General features: G+C 40.5%; 1 protein-coding gene and 1 pseudogene across 1 annotated transcript in view; one reads left to right on the top strand and one right to left on the bottom strand.

The window, feature by feature from the left end:
• The window catches only part of HECW1 (HECT, C2 and WW domain containing E3 ubiquitin protein ligase 1), an 803434-nt gene that overhangs the window by 247212 nt on the left and 529795 nt on the right, over positions 1-26427 (bottom strand). The window contains exon 12 of the mRNA XM_045193075.2: positions 198-340. Coding sequence (XP_045049010.1) covers positions 198-340 — 143 coding nt within the window. The remainder of the gene's footprint in view (positions 1-197; positions 341-26427) is intronic.
• LOC112303590 (coilin pseudogene) lies at positions 16140-18151 on the top strand (annotated as a pseudogene).

The following is a 26427-nucleotide window of genomic DNA, read 5'->3' as shown; positions in this document are numbered from 1 at the left end:
CCCAGTGTTAAACTTCTGTCTGCTTCACTTGGTTGACACCTTGCCTCTTTCTCCTCTTTCTTGACTTCCACCCATACCATTGTTCTCTTTCCACAAGGGCACAGCACCATACTACAAGATTGGGCAAAGGGTTCACAAACTTTGTCACACAGCCACTAGAAGCCATCCTAGAAGTCTAGGGATCCCTCTCCCCATACCTAAGCTCAACTGAGAAGATTCAGTCTCTGAGTCACTCTCACCACCTCCTCCGCCATTTCCTGTTGGAACTTGCTCACAACTCTGGCTGCCAGAATCTTCTTCGAGCCTCTCCGTTGCAATGGTTCGTTGAATATTTTGATACCTTTGCATCAGAAAATGGAAAGACAAGAGTTAACTTTTGTTTGTTGGCTTGTTGGGGGCTGGTGCTTTGAACCAGGTAGCTGGGCAAATCTGTAAAAGTTGTCTTGAATGTCAGGGAAAAAAATACTTAAAATTCTCACAAGAGGGCCAAAACAATTAGCATGATAAATGTTTCTGGATGATTTGACCTCCCTTTTTTTCTGATGTATGATAAGTTTCAAGTATGGTGACTTCTAAAACACCAACATAAATGATAATGAATCATAAAAAAAGTAGCCTATGCTCTGCATTAAACAAACTCTGGCTAGGTCTAAAATAAGACCATGGAAAGTAAAATGTTGCAATTAAGATATCAAATTGCCTCTACATTACTGTAATAAGTCTATAAACTAAAATAGTTCTACTCACTTATTTTTACTTGACAGGAAACTCATATGAGTGGCAGGGGTTGTGGAAATAAAAGTGTGCAAGCAGAAAAATGTTTTGGATATTGGAAGATGGTGACAGAGTAGCTGGAATCTCCATCCACTTGCTCCCGGACCTGAACCAGTCTCACAGCCAAAACCCAGAGCAGTTGAATCAAGAGTCCAGCAGAGAGTGAGTGAGAGTGTCTGTGAGTGAGCATGTATGTGGATGAGAGAGCAGGCAATGTGCAGCAGTGAGTAAGAACCTGTCCACCTGCAGGGTGTCTGGGAGCAGGGGCCAGAATCTCCAAGTGGAGCGCCACATATGCTCAGCCCATCACTTTTGGCTACACAGAGTTGGGGCAGCTGTGGCTGTGGATCAGCTCAGGAGCCACAAGCTACTGGGACTGAGAAAGAAGGCCTGGGAGGAGTGGGCCCCAGAAACAGTACAGCAGGAGCAAGCCCACCCAAGGTTTAAGGTCACTGGAGAGGGCAGAAGATGGTGGCAAGATAGGTGGGTGAGGAGTCCACTTCCTTTCAGCACCAGTGGAACGCCTAGCTGATGAGCAACAGAGCGAAAAGCCAACAGTATTCCAGCATATATAAAGATCAGAGACCAAAGATAGAGGACATTGAAAGATCAGACACTAAGAAGAGTGTTTAAGGACAATAAGGTCCCTGGGACCAGCGCGGGGACCAGGGCAGTTGAAGCCCCTGGCCGGGGGTGGGGGGGGAGGGGGGCAGGGTCTGCTGCAGGATTCTTGGGAGAGAGCCAGGCTGGGCTGCGTAAGAGGCCAGGTGCTTCTTTGGACCAGGGGCGGAGCAGGGGGCTTGAATAGGAGGAATTTCTCGAAAAGAAAAAGAGAAAATAGAGGGACTCGGGCTGTTTAGAGAATTCTGCAAGCAGCTGTGGCTCCTTGCAACCCCACCCCCTCAGCCTGTGGATTGTGAACACCAGATAAGCAGACCCAACACACACCTGAAGCCCGGGTGGTATGCACCCCAATCAGCAGCCTTGATGACCACACCTGAAACCTCAGGTGGGTGCACACTCTGATCAGCAGCCCGCTGCCCTGGTGCACAGGCCCAAACCCTGGGATCATTGCGCAACCCAATCAACGGCCTGGCTGCCCACAGGCGAACACACCTGAACCACCAGGACTGAACGTCTCCCACATAGCCCCTGCACACACAGCCCTGCAGGGCCTACTCGTTCTCTAGGAGGAAGGCAGAATGCCCAGCAGAGGGGAGCTGCAGGGCTAGGGGAGACTGCAGTATCCAGAAAGACTTGACCCAGTAGGGGGTTAAACTACCCTGAAGGTGCACCGAGAGCCCCTAGCATCTAGGACAGCAAAGAGCAAGAAGGTGGAGTGTGAGTTGCCCCTAATTGGTACACCTCAAGGAAGCACAATTGGTAAACTAAAGTCCTAGCGGGGAGTAGAACCACCGTTAGGAACTGGACTGGAGACTGCACAACAGCAAAGAGTCCGGCTCAGGAAGGGAGAAAGGTGAAACGAATCCCTCCACCATCCCCTCCTGTTTCACAGACAAAAGACCAGCAGAACTGACCTGACCTGTTTAAAGCCAACAGAAGAAATTTTTTTTCATTCCCCCTAAATTCCTTCTTTCTTTCTGTCCTTTCTTCTTTTATTCCTTCTTTTTCCGTCCTTTACTATTTTATTCCTTCTTCCTGCCTTCTTTTATTTTTTAAAATTTTAATTATTGTTAAAATTTCCTCTTCTTATCTTTCCTCCGATCTTTTTTAATTCCTTCTTCCTTTTGTCCTTCCTTCCTTTTCCTTTTCCATTCCTTTTTATTTCCTTCCCTTTTCCTTTTATTTTCTTTCTTCTTCTCCCACAGGTGAGACAATAAAATCTGGAGCTATGAAAAGACCAGAGTTAGACCCTGTTAGACCCAAAAACGTCAGCCCAAGACCACTGAGCTCAGGAGATTAAGGAGACTGAACCACTAAATCCCACTGGCACTCTACTATAGAATTTCATTCCATAAACTCAGGGAGTCAGAACAGATAAATTTAAAAAGCAGAGGCAAACAAGAAGAGGCTCACAAACAATGGGAAGACAAAGAAACAATCCCGAAATGAAAGGAAAGGAGGAAGCCTCAGAAAGAATGCTAACTGAAAAAGAGGCAACTCAACTATCAGATACTGAGTTCAAAGCAATGGTTATCAGGAAGCTCATTGAGCTCACAGAGAACTACAAGAAACTACAGGAAAAATATAATGAACTTACTGCAAACTATATCAACATGAAAAAGGAAATAGAAACTATCAACAAGGACCAAGAGGAAATGAAAAATACAATTTATGAACTGAAGAACACAGTAGAAGGAATCAAAAGCAGACTTGATGAAGCAGAGCATTGGACCAGCGAGCTGGAGGACAAAGTAGAAAAAAAAACTGCACAAAGAGCAACAAAAGGAAAAGAGGCTCAGAAAGAATGAAGAGGAAATAAGGGAAATGAAGGACAACATGAAACATAAAAATATACATATAATTCTCCAGAAGGAGAAGAGGAAGAGCAAGGGATAGAAAACCTGGTTGAAAAATAAATGATGGAAAACTTCTCTAATTTGATGAGAGAAAAAGTCACCCAATTCCAGGAACAACAGAGAGTCCCAAGAAAGAGGAACACAAAGAGGCCCACTGCAAGACACATCATAATTAAAATGGCAAAATTCCAAGACAAAGAGAGAATCTTAATGGCCGCAAGGGGGAAAAAGGAAGTAACATACAAGGAAGCCCAAAAAAGGTTAGCAACTGACTTCTCAATGGAAACACTCCAAGCCAGAATAGGAATGGTAAAAAATATTCCAAGTAATGAGAACCAGAGGCCTGCAACCAAGGCTGCTTTACCCAGCAAGGTTCTCAATCAACATAGAAGGCCAAATAAAGAGCTTCCCAGACAAAAGAAGTCTAAAAGAATACACCTCCACGAAACCAGGTCTGCAAGAGATGCTAAAGGGACTGCTTTAATGAAAGGAAGGAAAATAGAAAGAGAGAGGAACACAGGTATGAAAAAATTGTAATGAACAACTACCTATTGATAATAACCTTAAACGTAAATGGATTAAATACTCCAATGAAAAGACATACAATAGCTGAATGGATGAAAATGCATGACCCACACATATGCTGCCTACAAGAGACCCATCTCAGGACAAAAGACCTACACAGACTGAAAGTGAAGGGCTGGAAACAAATATTCCAAGCAAACAGACAGGAAAAAAAAAAAAAAAAGCAGGGGTAGCAAAACCCATTTCAGACAAAACAGACTTCAAAGAAGGGCCATAAAGAGAGACCCAGAAGGTCACTTCAAAATACTCACAGGAAGAATCCACCAAGAAGACATAAACATTGTAAATGTAAATGCACCCAAAATAAGACCATCAAAATACATGAAGAAAATCTTGTAGGACTCCAAGAAAGATATTGACAGCAACAAAATTATAGTAGGGGACTTTAACACCACACTATCAAAAATGGACAGGTCTTCCAAACAAAATATCAACAAGGATATTGTGTCACTGAACAATACCCTAGATAAAATGGACTTAACTGATATATATAGAGCTTTTCATCTCAAAGAAGCAAAATACACATTCTTTTCAAGTGTACATGGAACATTTTCAAACATAGACCACATGATAGGACACAAAGCAAGCCTCAACAAATTCAAGAAAATTGAAATCATATCAAGCATTTTCTCTGACTAGAAGAGACTGAAATTAGAAACCAACCCCAAAGGAAAAATCCCAGAACACTCATAATCATGGAGATTGATTAGCATGCTAATAAACAATGAATGGGTCAAGAACGAGATTAGGGAAGAAATTAAAATGTTTCCAGAAACAAATGAAAATGAACTCACAACAACCCAAAACTTATGGGACACAGCAAAGGCAGTCTTGAGAGGCAAGTTCATAGCAATACAGACCTACTTTAAAAAGATAGAAACATTTCAAACAAACAACCTAACCCTATGCCTAAAAGAACAAGAGGAACAACAACAAAGACAGCCCAGAGCAAGCAGAAGGAAGGAAATAACTAAGATCAGAGCAGAGTTAAATGACATAGAGACTAAAAGCACAATTCTAAGGATCAATGAATCCAGGAGCTGGTTCTTTGAAAAGATAAACAAAATCGACAAGCCTTTAGGCAGGCTCATCAAGAAAAAAAGAGAGAGGATCCAAATAAAGAGAATTAGAAATGAAAGAGTACAGATTACAACTGATACCACAGAAATATAAAGATTGCAAGAAGTTACTACAAAGAACTGTATGCCAAGAAATTTGAAAACATAGATGAAATGGACACATTTCTAGAAAAATATGATCTTCCAACACTGAATGAAGAAGCAGAACACCTTAACAGACCAATAACAGCAGACGAAATTGAAGCAGTCATCAAAAAACTCACAACACACAAAAGACCTGGACCAGATGGTTTCACAGGAGAATTCTACAAAGCATTTAAAGAAGAGCTAACCCCTATCCTTCACAGACTATTCAAAAAATTCCAAACTGATGGAGGACTCCCAAACTCTTTTTATGAAACCAGCATCATCCTAATCCCAAAACCAGATAAAGACACAACAAAGAAAGAAAACTTCAGGCCAATATCACTGATGAACATAGACGCTAAAATTCTCAACAAAATATTAGCCAACCGCATCCAGCAATACATTAAAAAGAGCATACACCATGACCAAGTGGGATTCACCCGAGGGATGCAAGGATGGTACAATATTCGCAAATCAATAAACATAATACATCACATCAACAACAGCAAAGACAAAAATCATGTGATGATATCAGTAGATGCGGAAAAAGCATTTGATAATGCACAGCACCTTTTATGATAAAAACACTCAGCAAAGTGGGAATAAAGGGAGCATTCCTCAACATAATAAAGGCCATATATGAGAGACCTACAGCCAACATCATGCTCAAAGCACAAAACTTAGAGCTTTCCAAATAACATCAGGAACAAGACAAGGATGCCTTCTCTCACCACACCTGTTCAACATAGTATTGGAAGTCTTAGCCATAGCAATCAGACAAGAAAAAGAAATAAAAGGTATCCAAATTGGAAAGGTGGAAATGAAACTGTCCCTCTTTGCAGATGACATGATAGTGTACATGGAAAATCCTATAGACTCCACTAAAAAACTGCTTGACTTAATAAATGAATTTGGCAAAACAGCAGGATACAAAGTCAATATTCCGAAATCAAAGGCATTTTTGTATACCAACAATGAAATATCAGAAACAGATATCAGGGAAAAAATCCCATTTGATGTAGTAAAAAGAAAAATAAAATAACTGGGAGTAAACCTAACTGAGGAGGTAAAAGAACTGTACTCAGAAAACTATACAACCCTGAAGAAAGAAATTAAGGAAGACAAACAAATGGAAGCATGTACCATACTCATGGATTGGAAGAATTAACATCATCAAAATGACCATAGTACCCAAGGTTGTTTATTGATTCAGTGCAGTTCCTATTAAAATACCAGGACATATTTCAGAGATGTAAAACAAACATTTCAGGTAGTTATATAGAACCATAAACGACCCCCAATAGTTGTAGCAATTTTGAGAAAAAGAACAAAGCAGGAGGGATCACAATACCCGATATCAAACTGTATTACAAGGCCACTGTGATCAAAACAGCCTGGTACTGGCATAAAAACAGGCACACAGACCAATGTAACAGAACAGAGAGCCCAGAAATAAACCCAAGTCTCTACTGTCAATTAATATTTGACAAAGGAAGTAGGAGCATAAAATTGAGCAAAAATTGCCTCTTCAACAAAATGTGTTGGGATATCTGGACAGCTACATGCAAAAAAATGAAAGTCGATCACCAACTTACACCATACACAAAAATAAATTCAAGGTGGATAAAAGAGTTAAACATAAGTTGTAAGACCATAAAAGTCCTAGGGGAAAAAATTGGCAGGAAAATCTCAGACATTCCATGCAGCAACATCCTCACAGACACATCCCCTAAAGCAAGTCACATAAAGGAAAGAATAAACAAATGGGACCTCATCAAAATAAAAAGCTTCCGCATGGCTAAAGAAAATAGCACTAAAATATAAAGAGAAGCAACAGTATGGGAAAACATATTTGCCAATGATACCTCAGACAAGGGCCTGATCTCCAAAATATATAAAGAACTCACATGACTGCACTCCAGGGAGACAAACAACCCAATTAAAAAATGGGAAAATAACTTGTATAGACACTTCTCCACAGAGGACATACAATCGAGAGACATATGAAAAGATGCCCAGCATCAATAGCCATTGCTAATTAAAAACACAATGAGATACCACCTTACACCAATGAGAATGCAAATTAAAAACAAAATGAGATACCACCTTACACCAATGAGAATGGCCATCATAAGCAAATCAACAAAAAATAAGTGTTAGGAGGAGAAAAAGGAACCGTAGTGCACTGCTTGTGGGAATGCAGATTGGTGCCACCACTATGGAAATCAGTATGGATATCCTCAGAAAATTAAAAATGGATCTGCCTTTTGGCCCAGCAATTCCACTGTTAGGATTATATCCTAAGAACCCTGAAACACCAACGCAAAAGAACCTGTGCACTCCAATGTTCATAGTAGAACAATTTACAATAACCAAGTTCTGGAAGCAACCTAGGCGCCCATCAGTAAATGAATGGATCAAAAAACAATGGTGCACTTCTACAGTAAAGAAGAATGCTGCATGCATACTACACAACAGAAAGAAAGAAGGAGCTCCTACCCTTTGGGACAGCATGGATGGAACTGGAGAGCATTATGCTAAATGAAATAAGTCAGGCAGTGAGGGACAAAAATCATGTGATCTCACCTTTAACCGGAACCTAATGAACAAAACATACAAGCAAGCAAAATAAAACCAGAGACATTGAGATTAAGAACAAATGGACAGTAAACAGAGGGCAGGTGGGAGGGGATAATGAGGGGAAAAGGTGAAGGGTTTTCCAGAAAATCTATGAAGGACACTTGAACAAAAGCAAGTATGTGGTGGAATCAGGGGAGGGAGGTGGTGATGGTTGGGGTAGGGGGGAATGGTGGGGAGTAAAGGCAGAAAACTGTACTTGAACAACAATAAAATTTTAAAATATTTAATAAAAAATAGTATATCACTACTACTAATTCATATTTTTATTGCTATTATTAAAAAAAGTAATAAATAAGAGAACATTCAAGGCATGAATGAATTCAGGAGTTAATTCTTTGAACAGTTACAGCAAATTGATAAAACTTTAACCAGACTCATCAAGAAAAAAAGAGAGATGTCCCAAAAATAAAATCAGAAACAAAAGGGAAATTGCAACCAATACCCCAGAAATACAAAAGGTTGTAAGAAATTACTATGAAAAACTATATGCCAAGAAATTTGACAACCTGGTTGAAATGGACAAATTTCTAGAAACATATAGTCCTGCAAAATTGAATTAAGAAGAAGCATAAAGCCTGCCCTGGCGTGATCTCTTATCTAGAAGTTCAGGGAGGGGGGCTAAAGAACCTGAACATTTACCTCTCCACGGAAGGCATACAGAGGGCTTATAAACATATGAAAGTAGACTCAACATCACTAGACATTAGGGAGATGCAAATTAAAACCACAATGAGATACCACCTCACACCAGTCAGAATGGCTATCATTATCTAATCAACAAACAAGTGCTGGCAATGATGTGGAGAAAAGGGAACCCTAGTGCACTGTTAGTGAGGATATGGATTGGTGCTGTCACTGTGGAAAACAGCATTGGATATCCTCAAAAACCTAAAAACATAACTACTGTTTGATCCTGTGATCCCACTGCCAGAATTATACTCCAAGAATCCTGAAACACCAATTCAAAAGAACCTATGCACCTCCATGTTCATAGCAGTGTTACTTACAATAGCCAAGTGCAGAAACAACCTAATTGCCCATCAGTAAATGAGCGGGTCAAAAAACTGGTAATTTACACAATGGAATATTACATAGCAGACAGGAGGAACTCCTACCCTTCAAGAAAGCATGGATGGAGCTGGAGAGTAATATGCTAAATGAAATGAGCCATGTGGTAAAAGACAAATACTATGTAATCTCGTCTATAAGTGGCGCCTAATGAATAAAGCAAACTAACAGAGCATAATAGTACCAGAGACTTGGAAATTTTAAATAGACTGAAAGTGATCAGAGGAATCAGGAGAGTGGATATGGTGGAAAGAAGGGGAAAGGACTAGTCTAAGAACATGTATAAAGGACCCAGGACATGGACAACAGTGTAGGGATTGACTATGGGAGTTAGAGGGATGGGCAGTGTAGAGGAGGGCAAAGGGGAAAAAATTGGGACAATTATAATAGAACAATAATTTTAAAAATAAAAATAAGTAAAAAGAAAAATACATATTTGGGCAGACAAAGGTTTCTACTTATTTAAATTCTCATTTTATTTTTCTTCCCAAATTGGATTTAGTTAGCTGGTCAATCAGTCAGTCACCTTTCCATGTACCTACTTAATATTTACTAACTCTTCCAGTATGCACAAGATCTGTGCTGGACTTTCAGATTAAAGAGTAAACTAGAATATGATAATTGCACTCTGATCAAACACAGTCAAGATGGAACTCTAAGTCAACCATAACTCAAGCAATGTGAAAAAGTTGTCCTACTGAAACTAGAAACCAACCCCAAAGGAAAAAACCCCAAACACTCAAAATCATGGAGACTGAATAGCATGCTATTAAACAATGAATGGGTCAAGAACGAGATTGGGGAAGAAATCAAAAACTTCCTGGAAACAAATGAAAATGAACTCACAACAACCCAAAACCTATGGGACACAGCAAAGGCAGTCCTGAGAGGGAAGTTCATAGCAATACAGGCCTACCTTAAGAAGATAGAAACAGTTCAAACAAACAACCTAACCCTACGCCTACAAGAACTGGAAGAACAACAACAAAGACAGCCCAGAGCAAGCACAAGGAAGGAAATAACCAAGATCAGAGCAGAACTAAATGATATAGAGACTAAAAGCACAATTCTAAGGATCAATGAATCCAGGAGCTGGTTCTTTGAAAAGATAAACAAAATCGACAAGCCTTTAAGTAGGCTCATCAAGAAGAAAAGAGAGAGGATCCAATAAAGAGAATTAGAAATGAAAGAGGAGAGATTACAACTGATACCACAGAAATACAAAAGATTGCAAAAAATTACTATGAAGAACTGTATGCTAAGAAATTTGAAAACGTAGATGAAATGGACACATTTCTAGAAAAATATAACCTTCCAACACTGAATGAAGAAGAAGCAGAAAACCTGAACAGACCAATAACAGCAAAGGAAATTGAAGCAGTCATCAAAAAACTCCCATCACACAAAAGCCCTGGACCAGATGGTTTCACAGGAGAATTCTCCAAAGCATTTAAGGAAGAGCTAACCCCTATCCTTCACAGACTATTCGAAAAAATCCAAACTGATGAAAGACTCCCAAACTCTTTTTATGAAGCCAGCATCATCCTAATCCCAAAACCAAATAAAGATACAACCAAGAAAGAAAACTTCAGGCCAATATCGCTGATGAACATAGACACTAAAATTCTCAACAAAATATTAGCAAATCGCATCCAGCAATACATTAAAAAGATCATCAACCATGACCAAGTGGGATTCATTCCAGGGATGCGAGGATGGTACAATATTCGCAAATCAATAAACATAATACATCACATCAACAACGGCAAAGACAAAAATCACACGATCATATCAATAGATGCGGAAAAAGCATTTGATAATGCACAGCACCTTTTATGATAAAAACACTCAGCAAAGTGGGAATAAAGGGAGCAGTCTTCAACATAATAAAGGCCATATATGAGAGACCTACAGCCAACATCACACTCAATGAACAAAAACTTAGAGCTTTCCCACTAAGATCAGGAACAAGACAAGGATGCCCTCTCTCACCACTCCTATTCAACATAGTATTGGAAGTCCTAGCCACAGCAATCAGACAAGAAAAAGATATAAAAGGCATCCAAATTGGAAAGGAGGAAATGAAACTGTCACTGTTTGCAGACGACATGATAGTGTACATGGAAAATCCTCTAGACTCCACCAAAAAACTGCTTGACTTAATAAATGAATTTGGCAAAACAGCTGGATACAGAGTCAATACCCAGAAATCAAAGGCATTCCTGTACACCAGCAACGAAACTACAGAAACAGAAATCAGGAAAAAAATCCCATTTGATATAGCAACAAGAAAAATAAAGTACGTAGGAATAAACCTAACCAAGGAGGTAAAAGACCTGTACTCAGAAAACTACACAACACTCAAGAAAGAAATTAAGGAAGACACAAACAAATGGAAGCATGTACCATGTTCATGGATTGGAAGAATTAACATCATCAAAATGGCCATACTACCCAAAACAATTTATAGATTCAATCCAATCCCTATTAGAGTACCCATGACATATTTCACAGATATAGAACAAACATTTCAGAAATTCATATGGAACCATAAACGACCCCGAATAGCTGCAGCAATTTTGAGAAAGAAGAACAAAGCAGGAGGGATCACAATACCTGATATCAAACTGTATTACAAGGCCACGGTAATCAAAACAGCCTGGTACTGGCATAAAAACAGGCACATAGACCAATGGAACAGAACAGAGAGCCCAGAAATAAACTCAAGTCTCTACTGTCAGTTAGTATTTGACAAAGGAGGCAGGAGCATAAAATGGAGCAAAAACAGCCTCTTCAACAAATGGTGTTGGGAGATCTGGACAGCTACGTGCAAAAAAATGAAACTCGATCACCAACTTACGCCATACATGAAAATAAACTCAAGATGGATAAAAGACTTAAATATAAGTCATAACACTATAAAAGTCCTTGAGGAAAACATTGGCAGGAAAATCTCAGACATTCCATGCAGCAACATCCTCACAGACACATCCCCTAAAGCAAGGGACATAAAGGAAAGATTAAACAAATGGGACCTCATCAAAATAAAGAGCTTTTGCATGGCTAAAGAAAACAGCACCAAATTACAAAGAGAACCAACAGTATGGGAAAACATATTTGCCAATGATACCTCAGACAAGGGCCTGATCTCCAAAATATATAAAGAACTCACACGACTCCACTCCAGGAAGACAAACAACCCAATTAAAAAATGGGCAAAGGACTTGAACAGATACTTCTCCAAGGAAGACATACAGAGTGCCCAAGGACATATGAATGGATGCTCAGCATCACTAGCCATCAGAGAGATGCAAATTGAAACCACAATGAGGTATCACCTCACACCAGTCAGAGTGGCCAACATAAACAAATCCACAAACAAATGTTGGAGAGGATGCGGAGAAAAGGGAACCCTAGTGCACTTTTGGTAGGAATGCAGACTGGTGAGGCCACTGTGGAAAACAATATGGAATTTCCTCAGAAAACTAAAAATGGAACTGCCCTTTGACCCAGCAATTCCGCTGCTGGGATTATACCCTAAGAACCCTGAAACACCAATCCAAAAGAACCTGTGCACCCCAATGTTCATAGCAGCACAATTTACAATAGCCAAGTACTGGAAGCAACCGAAGTGTGCATCAACAAATGAGTGGATCCAAAAACTATGGTATATTTACACAATGGAATTCTACGCAGCAGAGAGAAAGAAGGAGCTTATACCCTTTGCAACAGCATGGATGAAACTGGAGAGCATTATGCTAAGTGAAATAAGCCAGGCGGTGAGGGACAAATACCATATGATCTCACCTTTAACTGGGACATAATCAATAGAAGAAAAAAGCAAACAAAATATAATCAGAGACATTGAAGTTAAGAACAATCTAACAATAGCCAGGGCGGGGGGGCAGGGGGCGGGGCGGGGACAGTGGGAAGAGGGGATTATAGGAACTACTATAAAGGACACATGGACAAAACCAAGGGGGAGGGTGGAGGTGGGTGAGGGAGGTGGGTTCACCTGGGGTGGGGTGGATGGATGGGGAGAAAAGGCATACAACTGTATTTGAATAACAATAAAAATTTTAAAAAAAATTGTCCTAGACATGTAAGAGATTTGTAAACACAGATGAAGAAACACTTAAAATGTATCTATTTTGAAATAAGAATGAAGTTTTCGGGGAGCTTGCAAAGAAAAAAGTATAGAGAAAATAGCATGCCCAAAGAGTTCACCTTTGGAGAACTCTGAGAAGCTTAGTAGTGGCATCAGGATATGCAGACCTCAGGTAGAGACAGGAGACCAGCAGAGGGGAGGCAGAGAGCGCCTAGTTGTTTTCCCCCAGCAGCAGTTTGAATGTTATTCTCTAGGTAGTAGTTCTCTAACTTGAGTTGCACCAGAATCACCTGCAGGGGGCTTTTGAATACACAGACTGTAGGGCCCCACTCCGAGTACCTCTAATTCAGTAAGGCTGGGTGAAGGAGACAAGAATTTTCATTTCTAACTAATTCCTGGGTAATGCTGATGCTGATCATCCAGGGAAAAACTTTGAGAATGTCTGCTGTAGGGGCTGTATAGCTGCTGAAGAAGAGATGGGTTGAGCTGTCCGAGAATTACATTCCCCATCTGTCTGAAGAATGCACTGGAGGAGAAGAGCCTGGAGCTGGGTGATGAAATTGGGGACTACTACACCAGTCCAGGCTGGAGATGCTAAAGGCCTGGACCCAGGCACAGGTAGTGGATCATGTTGGCTCTCTAAGCCTGCTGCTGGGGGAGGGGATTAGCCACCTACTGTAGGGATACTCAGATCACCTCTATCTGCCCACAAAATACTTATAGAAATTTCCTAAATTTCTCTGACCTCGACAACCTTCTCAGCCTAATTGACATTGTATTTTTAGGCAGATGTCTAGGTGTATTATTTGTCTTTGCCTCACTCTACTTCACTCCAAGCAGCCTCCCTTCTTCCCTACATAACCTCTATTTAGCCTAATATCTCTTAGCCTACCAGGTACATGACTAGGATTCAGCTTTCCTTCTCCTCAAAGCACAGCAGGAATGAGAGAAGGGGTGGAAGAGTTTGTAATAATTTTACACGTAGATTCTATAGGATTTGGTGTCTGACTGGATATGGAAGTTGAAGAGGAAGGAAGGGACAATTGTGAAGCTTAAGGCTTCTGCTTCGACCAAGTAGGCAAAGGTGCCAATAATTTTAAAAGAGTACATAAGAGGATGGGTAGGGAAGGAAGATTTTCATGTGGATTTGGGCGTGTTGATTTGAAGATCCTTAAGGTCAGGTAAGTGACAATAGCCAAGAGAATGTTGCTATATAATATTGTGCTCAGGAAAGAGATGTGGGAGTGGAGGAAGAGGTATGAAGAGGAGGAAGAGGGCCAGAGTCTAGGTGGCAGTAAATAACCAGGTCTCCAAGTGCAATCCAAAGGGGCAGCAAGGGGGACACACCATTACACAGACAACATCTGCTGTGGCCTTTGTTTAAGACAGATGACCTCTTTCCTTGACCTTAAAAAGAAATTTTTTCCTCAAGTATGGTCTCCAGACCACTTGCAAGAAAATCATCTGGATGACTGATAATTACAGAAATTGAGGCAACATCAAAACCTACATTTCTAAGAAGTTCCTTATGCAATATTACCTACATGTAGGTTTGAGAGTCACTGGTCTGGGGCTCTCTTTCAGTTTTATCTAGAGAGACTCAATCACTCCTGACACCTGCCAGAAGGCACCATTGCCTGCAGCAGTTATGGTGAGACACTCCCAAGAATCCCAATTTAAAGAAAATATGGAAGGGGTCAGGAATGAGCAGAGAATTATAGTGAAATACCTGTGTTTAATTACCACCTTAAAATGTCTGTGGTAGGGAGGTTGTGGGGAAGGTAGTTGTCTGTGATGTTTTGCTGGAACTCAGGGAGAGACAAAGTGGGCCAGCAAGAAGATGCCTAAGTGACTAACATAGACCAAAAGGAAATATAGTGCTTATCAAAGACCAAGGAACCTGCTGTCAGGAGGATCCCTTAAATGGCTCATGACAGCTTTCATTTTCTAAAAATGGATCAACAGTATTTTTAGTTCCACATACTCTTCCAGAAACCATTCTATGAACATGTAGAATCAATGTCCTCCCTCACCGACTTGATCTTGGGAAGGTCTTATTGTTGCTTTGTCTAATAAAAGATAATGTAAATGACAAGTTGTGATGAAACATAGTGGCTATGCTGTGAGAAAACCAAGGCCATAGGTAAAGTCCATGTGTAGTTATTCTGGCTGAGCAAGCCAACAGCCAGATTCAGCCTCCAGATATATGCATTTCCAGACCCAGCCACCTATTGATTGCAACCATGAGATGCCCCAAGAGAGAACCATCTTGCTGAATCTAGTTAAGCATGAGAATCATGAGAAATAATGATAAATATATTGATAATAATAATGGCAAAAATAAATTATTGTTGTTTTTGCCACTAAGTTTGGGGTGGTTTATTACTTAGCAATAGACACTTGGAACAGGGATTAGACAAATGTCAGTTGTAGCATCTCTTTTTTCTCCCAAAGTGCAGTGAGCACAAAGGACAATTTTTATGAGTAAATATAATGTCATTTGATGATGATTGTGTTAGCAATTTTAGCACTTGTTTCACATGTCCTCAGTTGGACCTTGGTTATCTAACCCCTTACTGAATCAACAGACTCAAATTCCAGGTATGAGAGTACCCCCCAATCTTTGCTGAAGTGCAGCGCCATATTGGGGAAGCACAACACACAGGGTGTGCTTGTGTAGGGGTCACTCAGCAAGGGCAGGACTGCAGGCTCAGAGGCTTACTCTGTTATATAGAGGAGAGAATTATCCTTCAAAATCTTTCCTCACTTTTTTGTGGCAAAATGTTTAATATTTACATTGTTGAAAGAGTTTATGAAATGTGGTAAGAAAGTCAGCTGTAATATTTAATTTGTAAACAGACACACACACTAATATAGACACACAAAAACCAAAGGAAAAAAAAACTTTCCTAAACCAAGACAAACCAAACAAAAACAAAACAAAGCCTGAGAACAGATAATTCTCATTGGAGGAGCTACAACTGGTAAAAGAAATGCTAATGGGAACAAAAATTGAATCTTCCTCCAAGAAATGAAATGTAAGAACAACCAAAATGCTAGCACCTCTTAAATTAGCAAAAACACACAAAGATAAGAAGGACCGCCAACTAAGATTAATCTACCCAGTAAAGCTATCATTTAGAATCTATGTACAGATAAAGAGCTTATCAGATAAGCAAAAGCTAAAGGAGTTCATCACCACCAAACCAGTATTAAGTGAAATACTAAAGGGTATTCTTTAAGAGAGAAGAAATGATAAAAAAAAAATATGAACAAAAAATGGCAACAAATACATATCTATCAAAAATTTACTCTAAAAATTGGATTGAACAAGATGGCAGCCTCGGGACTGTTAGGCTATGGCTTCAATTTGATTACCCGCCACCAGCCACCCTGCACTGCATGGAGTTCTGGCTTCCCTTGAACAGAAGCCAAATAGTTATGGATCTCATTAGTCTCATCCGCCAGTGCTTTGGCTTCAGTTATGAGGCTCCCCTCAGCCTTTACTTGGAAGGGAGACTCTTGCCCCATGGAGAGAGCGCATGTCTGGTAGGAGACAACGATTGCCTCAGAGTAAAGATGGAAGAGAGAGAAGTCGCTGAGAATCCCATAATAGTCAATAATGGTGATGGTACTAGTTTCTTACCTAGAAAAGCAAAGAAGTGGTCTTTTTAAGTTGGAAGAGGATGAAGACACTGATTATAGACATTCAAAGAATCACTGGAAGAGGCAAGAGAACAACAAAGAGAACACCTTGGATCTACAACCAAAAGCCATCACAGATGGAAAAAACAAGAGGAAAAACAAAGCCACATGTGATGTGGTAGAGGATGATGATGATGATGATGATGATGAAGAGATGAAGAAAAATCACCAAAGAAAAAAGAGAAATGTGTATATAGAAAACAGAGTCCTAAATCTTCTAAAGCACAGACAGTGAAAGAGGGGACTGTCCAGAAGTGTAGTCCTCCAAAAGGTTCTCCTGCTAGAAACAGCCTTGTTAAAGCCAAAAGGAAAGGTGGCATGGACATTCATGTAATAGTAGTCCCAGTTCTTCCTCAGAGTCTGAGACTTGTCATGAATTCACCAGTGATGGTCTCAGCAATGTCACCTTGGAGGTCAGAGAGTCCTCAGAGAAAATATCAACTGCATTATCAAAGGAAGGGCCCTCTATAAAAAAGACAACTGCAAAGTAGCCACAAAAACTAGCTTTAACTCCATGCCCATCAAGGACAAGACAGCCAGAACATCATCTTCTCGTTCAGTCAGAGGACAAATCCGTGATGCCATACAGCCCCCTGAACAAGGCTGTGGGTCTCTTAAAGACAGCAGGCCTGTTTGCAGGGAGAGGTTGTCCACGCCTGGGGCCGTTGTTACAGACTCCAAATGCCATGGGGTGGAAGTGCCATGACTCAAATGGTGGCAGACAGGTTCCTGGTACTCCTCCCAAGGTGACTCTCCCCACCAGTTTGGGAAAAGGTTGGGGTAGAGGAGAGGACCTTCTTTCTCATAAGGGAGTTAGGGGTCAGGACATGCAGGGGAGAGGTTGAGGATGAGGGCTTGCTATTCCTTGTGTTTTAAATAGAAATGCATTGAAATCAAGAACATTGTAACAATAGGCACAGGGGAGTGGGGAGGGGATAGTTGGGAGAGGGGTCTATAGGAGCTACTATAAAGGACACAAGGACAAAATCAAGGGGGAGGGTGGAGGTGGGGGAGGGAGGTGAGACTAGCTGGGGTGGGGTGGAGGGAAGAGGAGAAAATGCAGACAATTGTAACTGAATAAAAATAAATAAATAATTAAAAAAAAAGAAATAAAAAGGCATGTGCCAGAAAAAAAAAAAAAAAAGAAATGCTGACTCTCAGAAGCAGCAGCATTTAAATGGTTATCAAACTCATCTACTATTATCCAGAATACAGTAGAAACACACAAGAAGGACTACAGTCAGTTACCACTGTTAGCAGCTGTCCCCCAAGTTGGACAAAAGATTGTTTTTAAGCTTTTGGAACTAACATCGGATTATTTTTCTGATGTCTCTGACTATAAGGAAGGAAAAATACTAAGCCACAGCCCAGAGACCCAGCAAGTAGATATAGAAATCCTTTCATCCTTGCCTGTCATGAAAGAACCAGGGAAATTCAATTTCGTTTATCACAATGAAAATGGAACCTTAGTAGTGGAATATGCTGTGATACAGGAGAGGAGGATCACTGTTTTTTGGAGAGTGTTGATTGACCCAAGACTGATTGTTGAGTCTTTGAATAACACATCAAGTACAGAGCTTGCCTGAGTATGACGTCTCCACCTTATAGTTTATTAATGCCTCGTTTGTGAAAGTGACTATAACCAGAACTTTAAAAAAAAGATCTGAAAGTTGTATGCATTCTTTTGTTATCTTCACCTTACCTCATAGGACAAAATACCTACCTCATCATTTAAAACACATGGGTGTGTTGCTTTTCTAGACCTTTTTTTCAGGTTTAATATTAGTAACAAAAACTTAAAACATGACAGTCCCTGTAGGCATTGTTATATAACAGTACATATGGTTTCTTGTCTTCTTAATTTTATTTTTTGACCATCAAGTAGCCATTGTCAGAGGCAGTTTATAAATACCAAGTACAAGAAAGTGCTGTATATCTTGTCTCATAAGATTTATTAAGTAACATTTTAAAACATGAAAGTACATTACTTGACCTAATTTTTTATATTTGAGTTGTTCTATTAAATGTGGAACCTCTTACAAATTTCAAGTATTTTATACTTGTAATTGTTAAGACTTAACAAATAGTGGGGTTTGTTGCAGGCAGTGAGTTAAGAAATCCTTTCACATATTTCTCAGCTTTAAAGTGAAGTGTTCTTAAGGCCCTGTGTAGAGCAGTAAACATGACACCTGGTGTGTGTGTTGGGGGAAAAACTCCTGTTTCACACAGTGAAAGGGTATACTGTGAGTTCAGGCCAAGAATGTGTTATCTCACTAGGAGATCTCAAACACCTGGCTGAGCGTGCTAGAGTGAGGATCTTGAACAGAAACTTCCTTTCCTGTTATTATTCAGCACAGAGCTAAAATGACTAAATATATACTGTGAAAATTGCTTTCTTTTAACAAAAGATCAGATCCCTCCTTCAGATTTGCAGATTTTTAAGTAAAAATATATTGAACTAAAAAATATTTACTCTAAAAATCAAAATAAATGAACAAGCACAACGGGAACAGACTCATAGATAAAGAGAACATTTTGATGGTTGGTAGATGGGAGGGAGGTTGGGTGGATGGATGAAAAAGTTGAAGGGATTTAGAAGTATAAATTGGTAGTTACAGAATAGTCATGGGGTATGAAGAACAACATAGGAAATATAGCCAATGATATTCTAATAATTATGTATGGTGTCAGATGGGTATGAAAATTATCACTATGATCATTTAGTATGTTTTAAAATGTCTAATTACTGGTGTGTACACCTGACACTAATATAATAGTATGTCAACTATAACTGAAAAATTTCAAAAAAAGTGATTGAAAAATAAAATAAGATTTTTATCCATTAAAAAATGAGGTTGTCAGAGACATTGAAGTTAAGAACAATCTAACAATAGCCAGAGGGGAGTGGAGAGGGGACAGTGGGGAGAGGGGATTACAGGAACTACTATAAAGGACACATGGACAAAATCAAGGGGGGAGGGGGGAGGGAGGGGGTTCAGCTGGGGTGGGGTGGAGGGATGGGGAGAAAAGGCATACAACTGTAATTGAATAACAATAAAAATTTTTAAAAAATGAGGTTGTAGTAAAGCTGTTGTTGCTGGCAGAGTTAACCACAGAACCACTTTAGGAAACATTAGACATCATAATCAAACATCAAAACCATGTGGATCTCCCCTGGTCTTCTCTTTTGGGCATAGAACCCTAAGGAAACATTCTACTACAAGACAATCCTAATATTTAACAGTCCCAAAGGACTTATCCAAAGTAGTGATAAAAAGCAATAAATAGAACATCTACCAATAAGGCAAATTAAGTTAACTAAATTACTTCTATTTGTTGGAATACAAGTATTTAAATGATAATCTTAAGACTATGAAGCCACATGAGAATGTTTATATGTATTAAGTAAAATGTGAATATAAGGCTAACTGTATATTATTATTATCACTATGCAAGGACTGTACATGAATATAGAAATTGAAGATAAAGTCTTTTAAAAAACTAAATCTTCGAGTAGTAGGATTATAGTTTTGTTTTTTTTTTTAATTTAAAACTTCCATTTCTCAGGAAACAAATGGCAGTGGACTCAGAGGAAGTTATACTAGCCAGGACCAAACTGAAATTACAACTAAATTATAGAAAAATTGTCCCAATTAACCAATGGAAGACTAGCTAGAGAGAAGCCTTATAACCAAAGACTCACAGTAAAAACCACATGGAGACTGGTAGGAAGTACAGAGGTGAGGGAGAGCTGGCCGGGCTCCATGGGTGGCAGCTAAAGTTCTAGAGGAATAGCTCAGCTGTGGGGATGGGGTTTACCTTGAGAAGTGTGGAATTCAGAACTACAAGCTGGGTTCCCCAACATACAGCACCAAAATCAGGAAATCAGGAACCCACATAATATCTGGCCATGAAAAGCAGCAGGGTTTCTCTCCATCAGGGAGAGATGGCTAGAGATGCACCCACCCTCTTAAAGGGACAACATATAAAATTTCATTTCCACCCACTCACCCTGGGCTTTAGAGGAGGGAGGGCAGAGTAGACTAGAACTGCATGAGGAGAGTCTGGGGTTGGTGGACTTATGGAGAGAGCTGAATGGTCAGCCACCAATATTCCTGTGCTGAATTGTTCCCCCATACTGCAGAAAGTACCTTTCTCAGTCAGAGTACTCCCTTCCATGTGGTATCAGCCTTCAGAGAAGTGATATCCCCACCCACTGGAATTTCTCTCACCCCACCTTGTGGAGCTTACACTGTGCTGAGGAGTTCAGCTTGGGGCTGTTTCAGACAGATCTCTAGATCTCTGAGAGCTTTGAGACATTTGCTGACCCACCCCTGGGCCCAGTACTCATAAAAGCCAGCCTGGAACTCAGGGTGGACCTTTCCAGATGTACCAATGCTTATCAGGGGGAGCCATGACCTGTGGATCTCTGATAGCATCAAATAGGTTGTCCACACATGATAAGATAATAGCAGTCAAGACTCAATTACAACAGGACCTATATAACTTACACAAGTGACATTATTAGAGCACCCAGTTCAAGTAATCAGGGAAAATGTGGCACTGTGTTCCACAGGACACCTACTATATAAGGCCTCCCCATCAAGACTGAGAGTCATAGCATATCTATCTAATACATAGAAATAAACACAAAGAGGCAGCCAAGATGGGGATACAAAGAAAAAGACTCGGAAGATGGCAGCAACATAGGTGGGAGCGGAGTCCACTTCCCCTCAACGCCAGGGAAATACCTAGCTGATCTGAGGAGCAGAGCGAACAGCCAACAGTATTCCAGCATATACGAAGATTAGAGACCAAAGATAGAGGACACTGAAAGATCTGACGGTAAGAAGAGTGCTCAAGGACAATAAGGTCCACGGGACCCAGGACCGCGCGGTACAAGGGCGGCAGAAGCGCCAGCCCTGGCGCAGGGGCTGCGGCAGGAGTCTTGGGAGAGGGCCAGGCTGCGCTGTGAGCAGCCAGGTGCTTGATTAGACCAGGGGGGCTTGAAAAGGAGGAATTTCTCAAAAAGAAAAAGAAAATAGAGACACTCAGGGGCTAATTAGAGAACTCTCGGTAGTAGCCGAGGCCCCTGGCGCCCCTCCCCCTCCACCCCTGGACTGCTACGCTCACCTGAGGTCCGGTCGCAAGCGCGAGCAGATTAGCGAACGGGACCCACACTTGAAACCTCCTAGATAATTTGGACCAGAGTCTAGCTGCTCTACCCACAGGCCCAAAACCTCGGAACCCAGTGCCGCGTGATTCAGTCCCAGGGCGGCCCCACCCGCCCGAGAGACTCAAGCCCAGGGCGGCTGGATCGGGCCCCCAAGCACAGAGCCTGTGGCTCAGCGGGCTGCGCGCGCTCACCAAGCACAGGGCCGGCTGGGTGCCTGTTTTCTAAATACAAAGCTGCTGGCGAGTGTCCTAACGCCAAGGCGGCTGAACCCGCCACCTGCGTGCCAGCGTTCCAAGCCCTGGCGGCTCTATTGGTCCGCCGGCTGCGCGCTCAGGGCACAAAATAACGTCACAGACCCAAAGCGGCTGGATTCCCCTGCTGCGCACGCACGCGTCACGAGCCAAAGCAGCTGGATTGGCTGATCAACGGACTGATTGACTGCCAGGGACCACACTTACAAAACAGCGAAGAGTGTGACCCAGGAAGAGAGAAAAGTGAAACCAATCCTTCCAAACACCCCCGCCCGTTGCACAGACAGGACACCAGCAGAAATAACCTGACCGGTTTAAAGCCAACAGAAGGTTTTTTTTTGTTTTTGTTTTTTTTTGTTTTGTTTTTTTATCCTTTTTCTTTTTTTTCCTTTCCCCCTGAATTCCTTCTTCCTCTCTCTTTTTTTCTTTTTTTTCATTCCTTCTTCCTCCCATCCTTTACCATTTTTATGTCTTCTTCCTGCCTTCTTTTATCTATTTCTATGTTTTAATTTTTGCTAAAATTCCTTCTTATCTTGCCTCCGATCTTTCTTTATTCTTCCCTCCTTCCTTCCTTTCCTCCTTTCCTATTTCCTTTTTCCCTCCTTCCCATCTTTCTTTTGGTTTGTTTTGTGTGTGTGTGTGTGTGTGTGTGTGTGTGTTTTTCTTTTCTTTCGCCCCCCCTTTCTCTTTTTCCCACAGGTGAGACAACAAAACCTGGAGTGCTGAAAAGACTAGAGATAGACCGTGTTAAACACATAAACGTCAGCTCAAGACCAGTGAGCACAGGAGAGTAAGGAGACAGCACCACCGAATCCCATTGGCATTCTACCATAGAAGTTCATATCATAAATCCAGGGAGTCAGAACAAAGCAATTTAAGATGCAGAGGCCAACAAGAAGAACCTCACAAACAATGGGAAGACAAAGAAACAATTCCCAAATGAAAGGAAAGGAGGAAGTCTCAGAAAGAATACTAACCGAAAAAGAGGCAAGTCAACTATCAGATACTGAGTTCAAAGCAATGGTCATCAGGAAACTCACTGAGCTCTCTGAGCTCAAAGAGAACTACCAGAAACTACAAGGAAACTACAATGAACTCACTGCAAACTATATCAACATGAAAAAGGAAATAGAAAATATCAACAAGAGCCAAGCGGAAATGAAGAATACAATTTCTGAATTGAAGAACACAGTAGAAGGAATTAAAAGCAGACTTGATGAAGCAGAGGATCGGATCAGCGAGCTGGAGGATAAAGTAGAAAAAAACACCCAGAAGGAGCAAGAAAAGGAAAAGAGGCTCAGAAAGAATGAAGAGGCAATAAGGGAAATGCAGGACAACATGAAACGTAACAATATCCGTATAATAGGAATACCAGAAGGAGAAGAAGAAGAGCAAGGGATAGAAAACCTGTTTGAAAAAGTAATGATGGAAAATTTCCCTAATCTGAGGAGAGAAAAAGTCACCCAAATCCAGGAAACACAGAGAGTCCCAAGCAAGAGGAACCCAAAGAGACCCACTGCAAGACACATCATAATTAAAATGGCAAATTTCCAAGACAAAGAGAGGATCTTAAAGGCAGCAAGGGAGAAAAAGGAAGTAACATACAAGGGAGCCCCGATAAGGTTAGCAACTGACTTCTCAATGGAAACGCTCCAAGCCAGAAGAGAATGGCAAAAAATATTCCAAGTAATGAGAACCAGAGGCCTCCAACCAAGACTACTTTACCCAGCAAGGCTCTCAATCAAGATAGAAGACCAAATAAAGAGCTTCCCAGACAAAAGAAGTCTAAAAGAATACAGCTCCACCAAACCAGCTCTGCAAGAGATGCTAAAGGGACTGCTTTAAGGAAAGGAAGGAAAAGAGAAAGACAGAGGAACACAGGTAGGAAATAATGGCAATGAATAACTACCTATCGATAATAACCTTAAATGTAAATGGATTAAATGCTCCAATCAAAAGACATAGAACAGCTGAATGGATAAGAAAACATGACCCACACATATGCTGCCTACAAGAAACCCATCTCAGGACAAAAGACTTACACAGACTGAAAGTGAAGGGCTGGAAACAAATTTTCCAAGCAAACGGACAGGAAAAAAAAGCAGGGGTAGCAATACTCATATCAGACAAAATAGACTTCCAAAGAAGGGCCATAAAGAGAGACCCAGAAGGTCACTTCATAATACTCAAAGGAAGAATCCACCAAGAAGACATAAACATTGTAAATATATATGCACCCAACATAGGAGCACCCAAATACATAAAGAAAATATTGGAGGATTTCAAGAAAGATATTGACAGCAACACAATTATAGTAGGGGATTTTAACACCCCACTATCAAAAATGGACAGGTCTTCCAAACAAAAGATCAACAAAGATATTGTGTCACTTAACAATACCTTAGAGGAAATGGACTTAACTGATATATACAGAGCTTTTCATCCCAAAGAAGCAAAATACACGTTCTTTTCAAGTGTCCATGGAACTTTTTCAAAGATAGACCACATGATAGGACACAAAGCAAGCCTCAACAAATTCAAGAAAATTGAAATCATATCAAGCATCTTCTCTGACCACAAGGGTCTGAAACTAGAAACCAACGCCAAGGGTAAAAACCCAAAACACTCAAAAGCATGGAGACTGAATAGCATGCTATTCAACAATGAATGGGTCAAGAACGAGATTAGGGAAGAAATCAAAAACTTCCTGGAAACAAATGAAAACGAACTCACAACAACCCAAAACCTATGGGACACAGCAAAGGCAGTCCTGAGAGGGAAGTTCATAGCAATACAGGCCTACCTTAAGAAGTTAGAAACAGTTCACACAAACAACCTAACCCTACGCCTACAAGAACTGGAGGAACAACAACAAAAACAGCCCAGAGCAAGCAGAAGGAAGGAAATAACCAAGATCAGAGCAGAACTAAATGACATAGAGACTAAAAGCACAATTGTAAGGATCAATGAATCCAGGAGCTGGTTCTTTGAAAAGATAAACAAAATTGACAAGCCTTTAAGTAGGCTCATCAAAAAGAAAAGAGAGAGGATCCAAATAAACAGAATTAGAAATGAAAGTGGAGAGATTACAACTGATACCACAGAAATACAAAGGATCGTAAGAAATTACTATGAAGACCTGTATGCTAAGAAATTTGAAAACCTAGATGAAATGGACACATTTCTAGAAAAATATAATCTTCCAAAACTGACTGAAGAAGAAGCAGAAAACCTGAACAGACCAATATCAGCAAAGGAAATTGAAGCAGTCATCAAGAAACTCCCATCACACAAAAGCCCTGGACCAGATGGTTTCACAGGAGATTTCTACAAAGCATTTAAGGAAGAACTAACCCCTATCCTTCACAGACTATTCGAAAAAATCCAAACTGATGGAAGACTCCCAAACTCTTTTTATGAAGCCAACATCATCCTAATCCCAAAACCAGATAAAGACACAACGAAGAAAGAAAACTTCAGGCCAATATCGCTGATGAACATAGACGCTAAAATTCTCAACAAAATATTAGCAAACCGCATCCAGCAATATATTAAAAAGATCATCCAACATGACCAAGTGGGATTCATTCCAGGGATGCAAGGATGGTACAATATTCGCAAATCAATAAACATAATACATCACATCAACAACAGCAAAGACAAAAATCACATGATCATATCAATAGATGCGGAAAAAGCATTTGATAAGATACAGCACCCATTTCTGATAAAAACACTCAGCAAAGTGGGAATAAAGGGAGCAGTCCTCAACATAATTAAGGCCATATATGAGAGACCTACAGCCAACATCACACTCAATGGACAAAAACTTAGAGCTTTCCCACTAAGATCAGGAACTAGACAAGGATGCCCTCTCTCACCACTCCTATTCAACATAGTATTGGAAGTCCTAGCCACAGCAATCAGACAAGAAAAAGCAATAAAAGGCATCCAAATTGGAAAGGAGGAAATGAAACTGTCACTGTTTGCAGACGACATGATAGTGTACATGGAAAACCCTATAGACTCCACTCAAAAACTACTCGACCTAATAAATGAATTTGGCAAAACAGCTGGATACAGAGTCAATACCCAGAAATCAAAGGCATTCCTGTACACCAGCAACGAAACTGCAGAAACAGAAATCAGGAAAAAAATCCCATTCGATATAGCAACAAGAAAAATAAAGTACCTAGGAATAAACCTAACCAAGGAGGTAAAAGACCTGTACTCAGAAAACTACACAACACTGAAGAAAGAAATTAAGGAAGATACAAACAAATGGAAGCATGTACCATGTTCATGGATTGGAAGAATCAACATTATCAAAATGGCCATACTACCCAAAGCAATTTATAGATTCAATGCAATCCCTATTAGAGTACCCATGACATATTTCACAGATATAGAACAAACATTGCAGAAATTCATATGG

This window comes from Desmodus rotundus, chromosome 6 (assembly GCF_022682495.2).
Source record: "Desmodus rotundus isolate HL8 chromosome 6, HLdesRot8A.1, whole genome shotgun sequence".
In the NCBI taxonomy this organism is placed as follows: domain Eukaryota; kingdom Metazoa; phylum Chordata; class Mammalia; order Chiroptera; family Phyllostomidae; genus Desmodus; species Desmodus rotundus.
The sequence above is the reverse complement of the archived record's forward strand: the minus strand, read 5'-3'. Positions and strand labels throughout refer to the sequence as shown.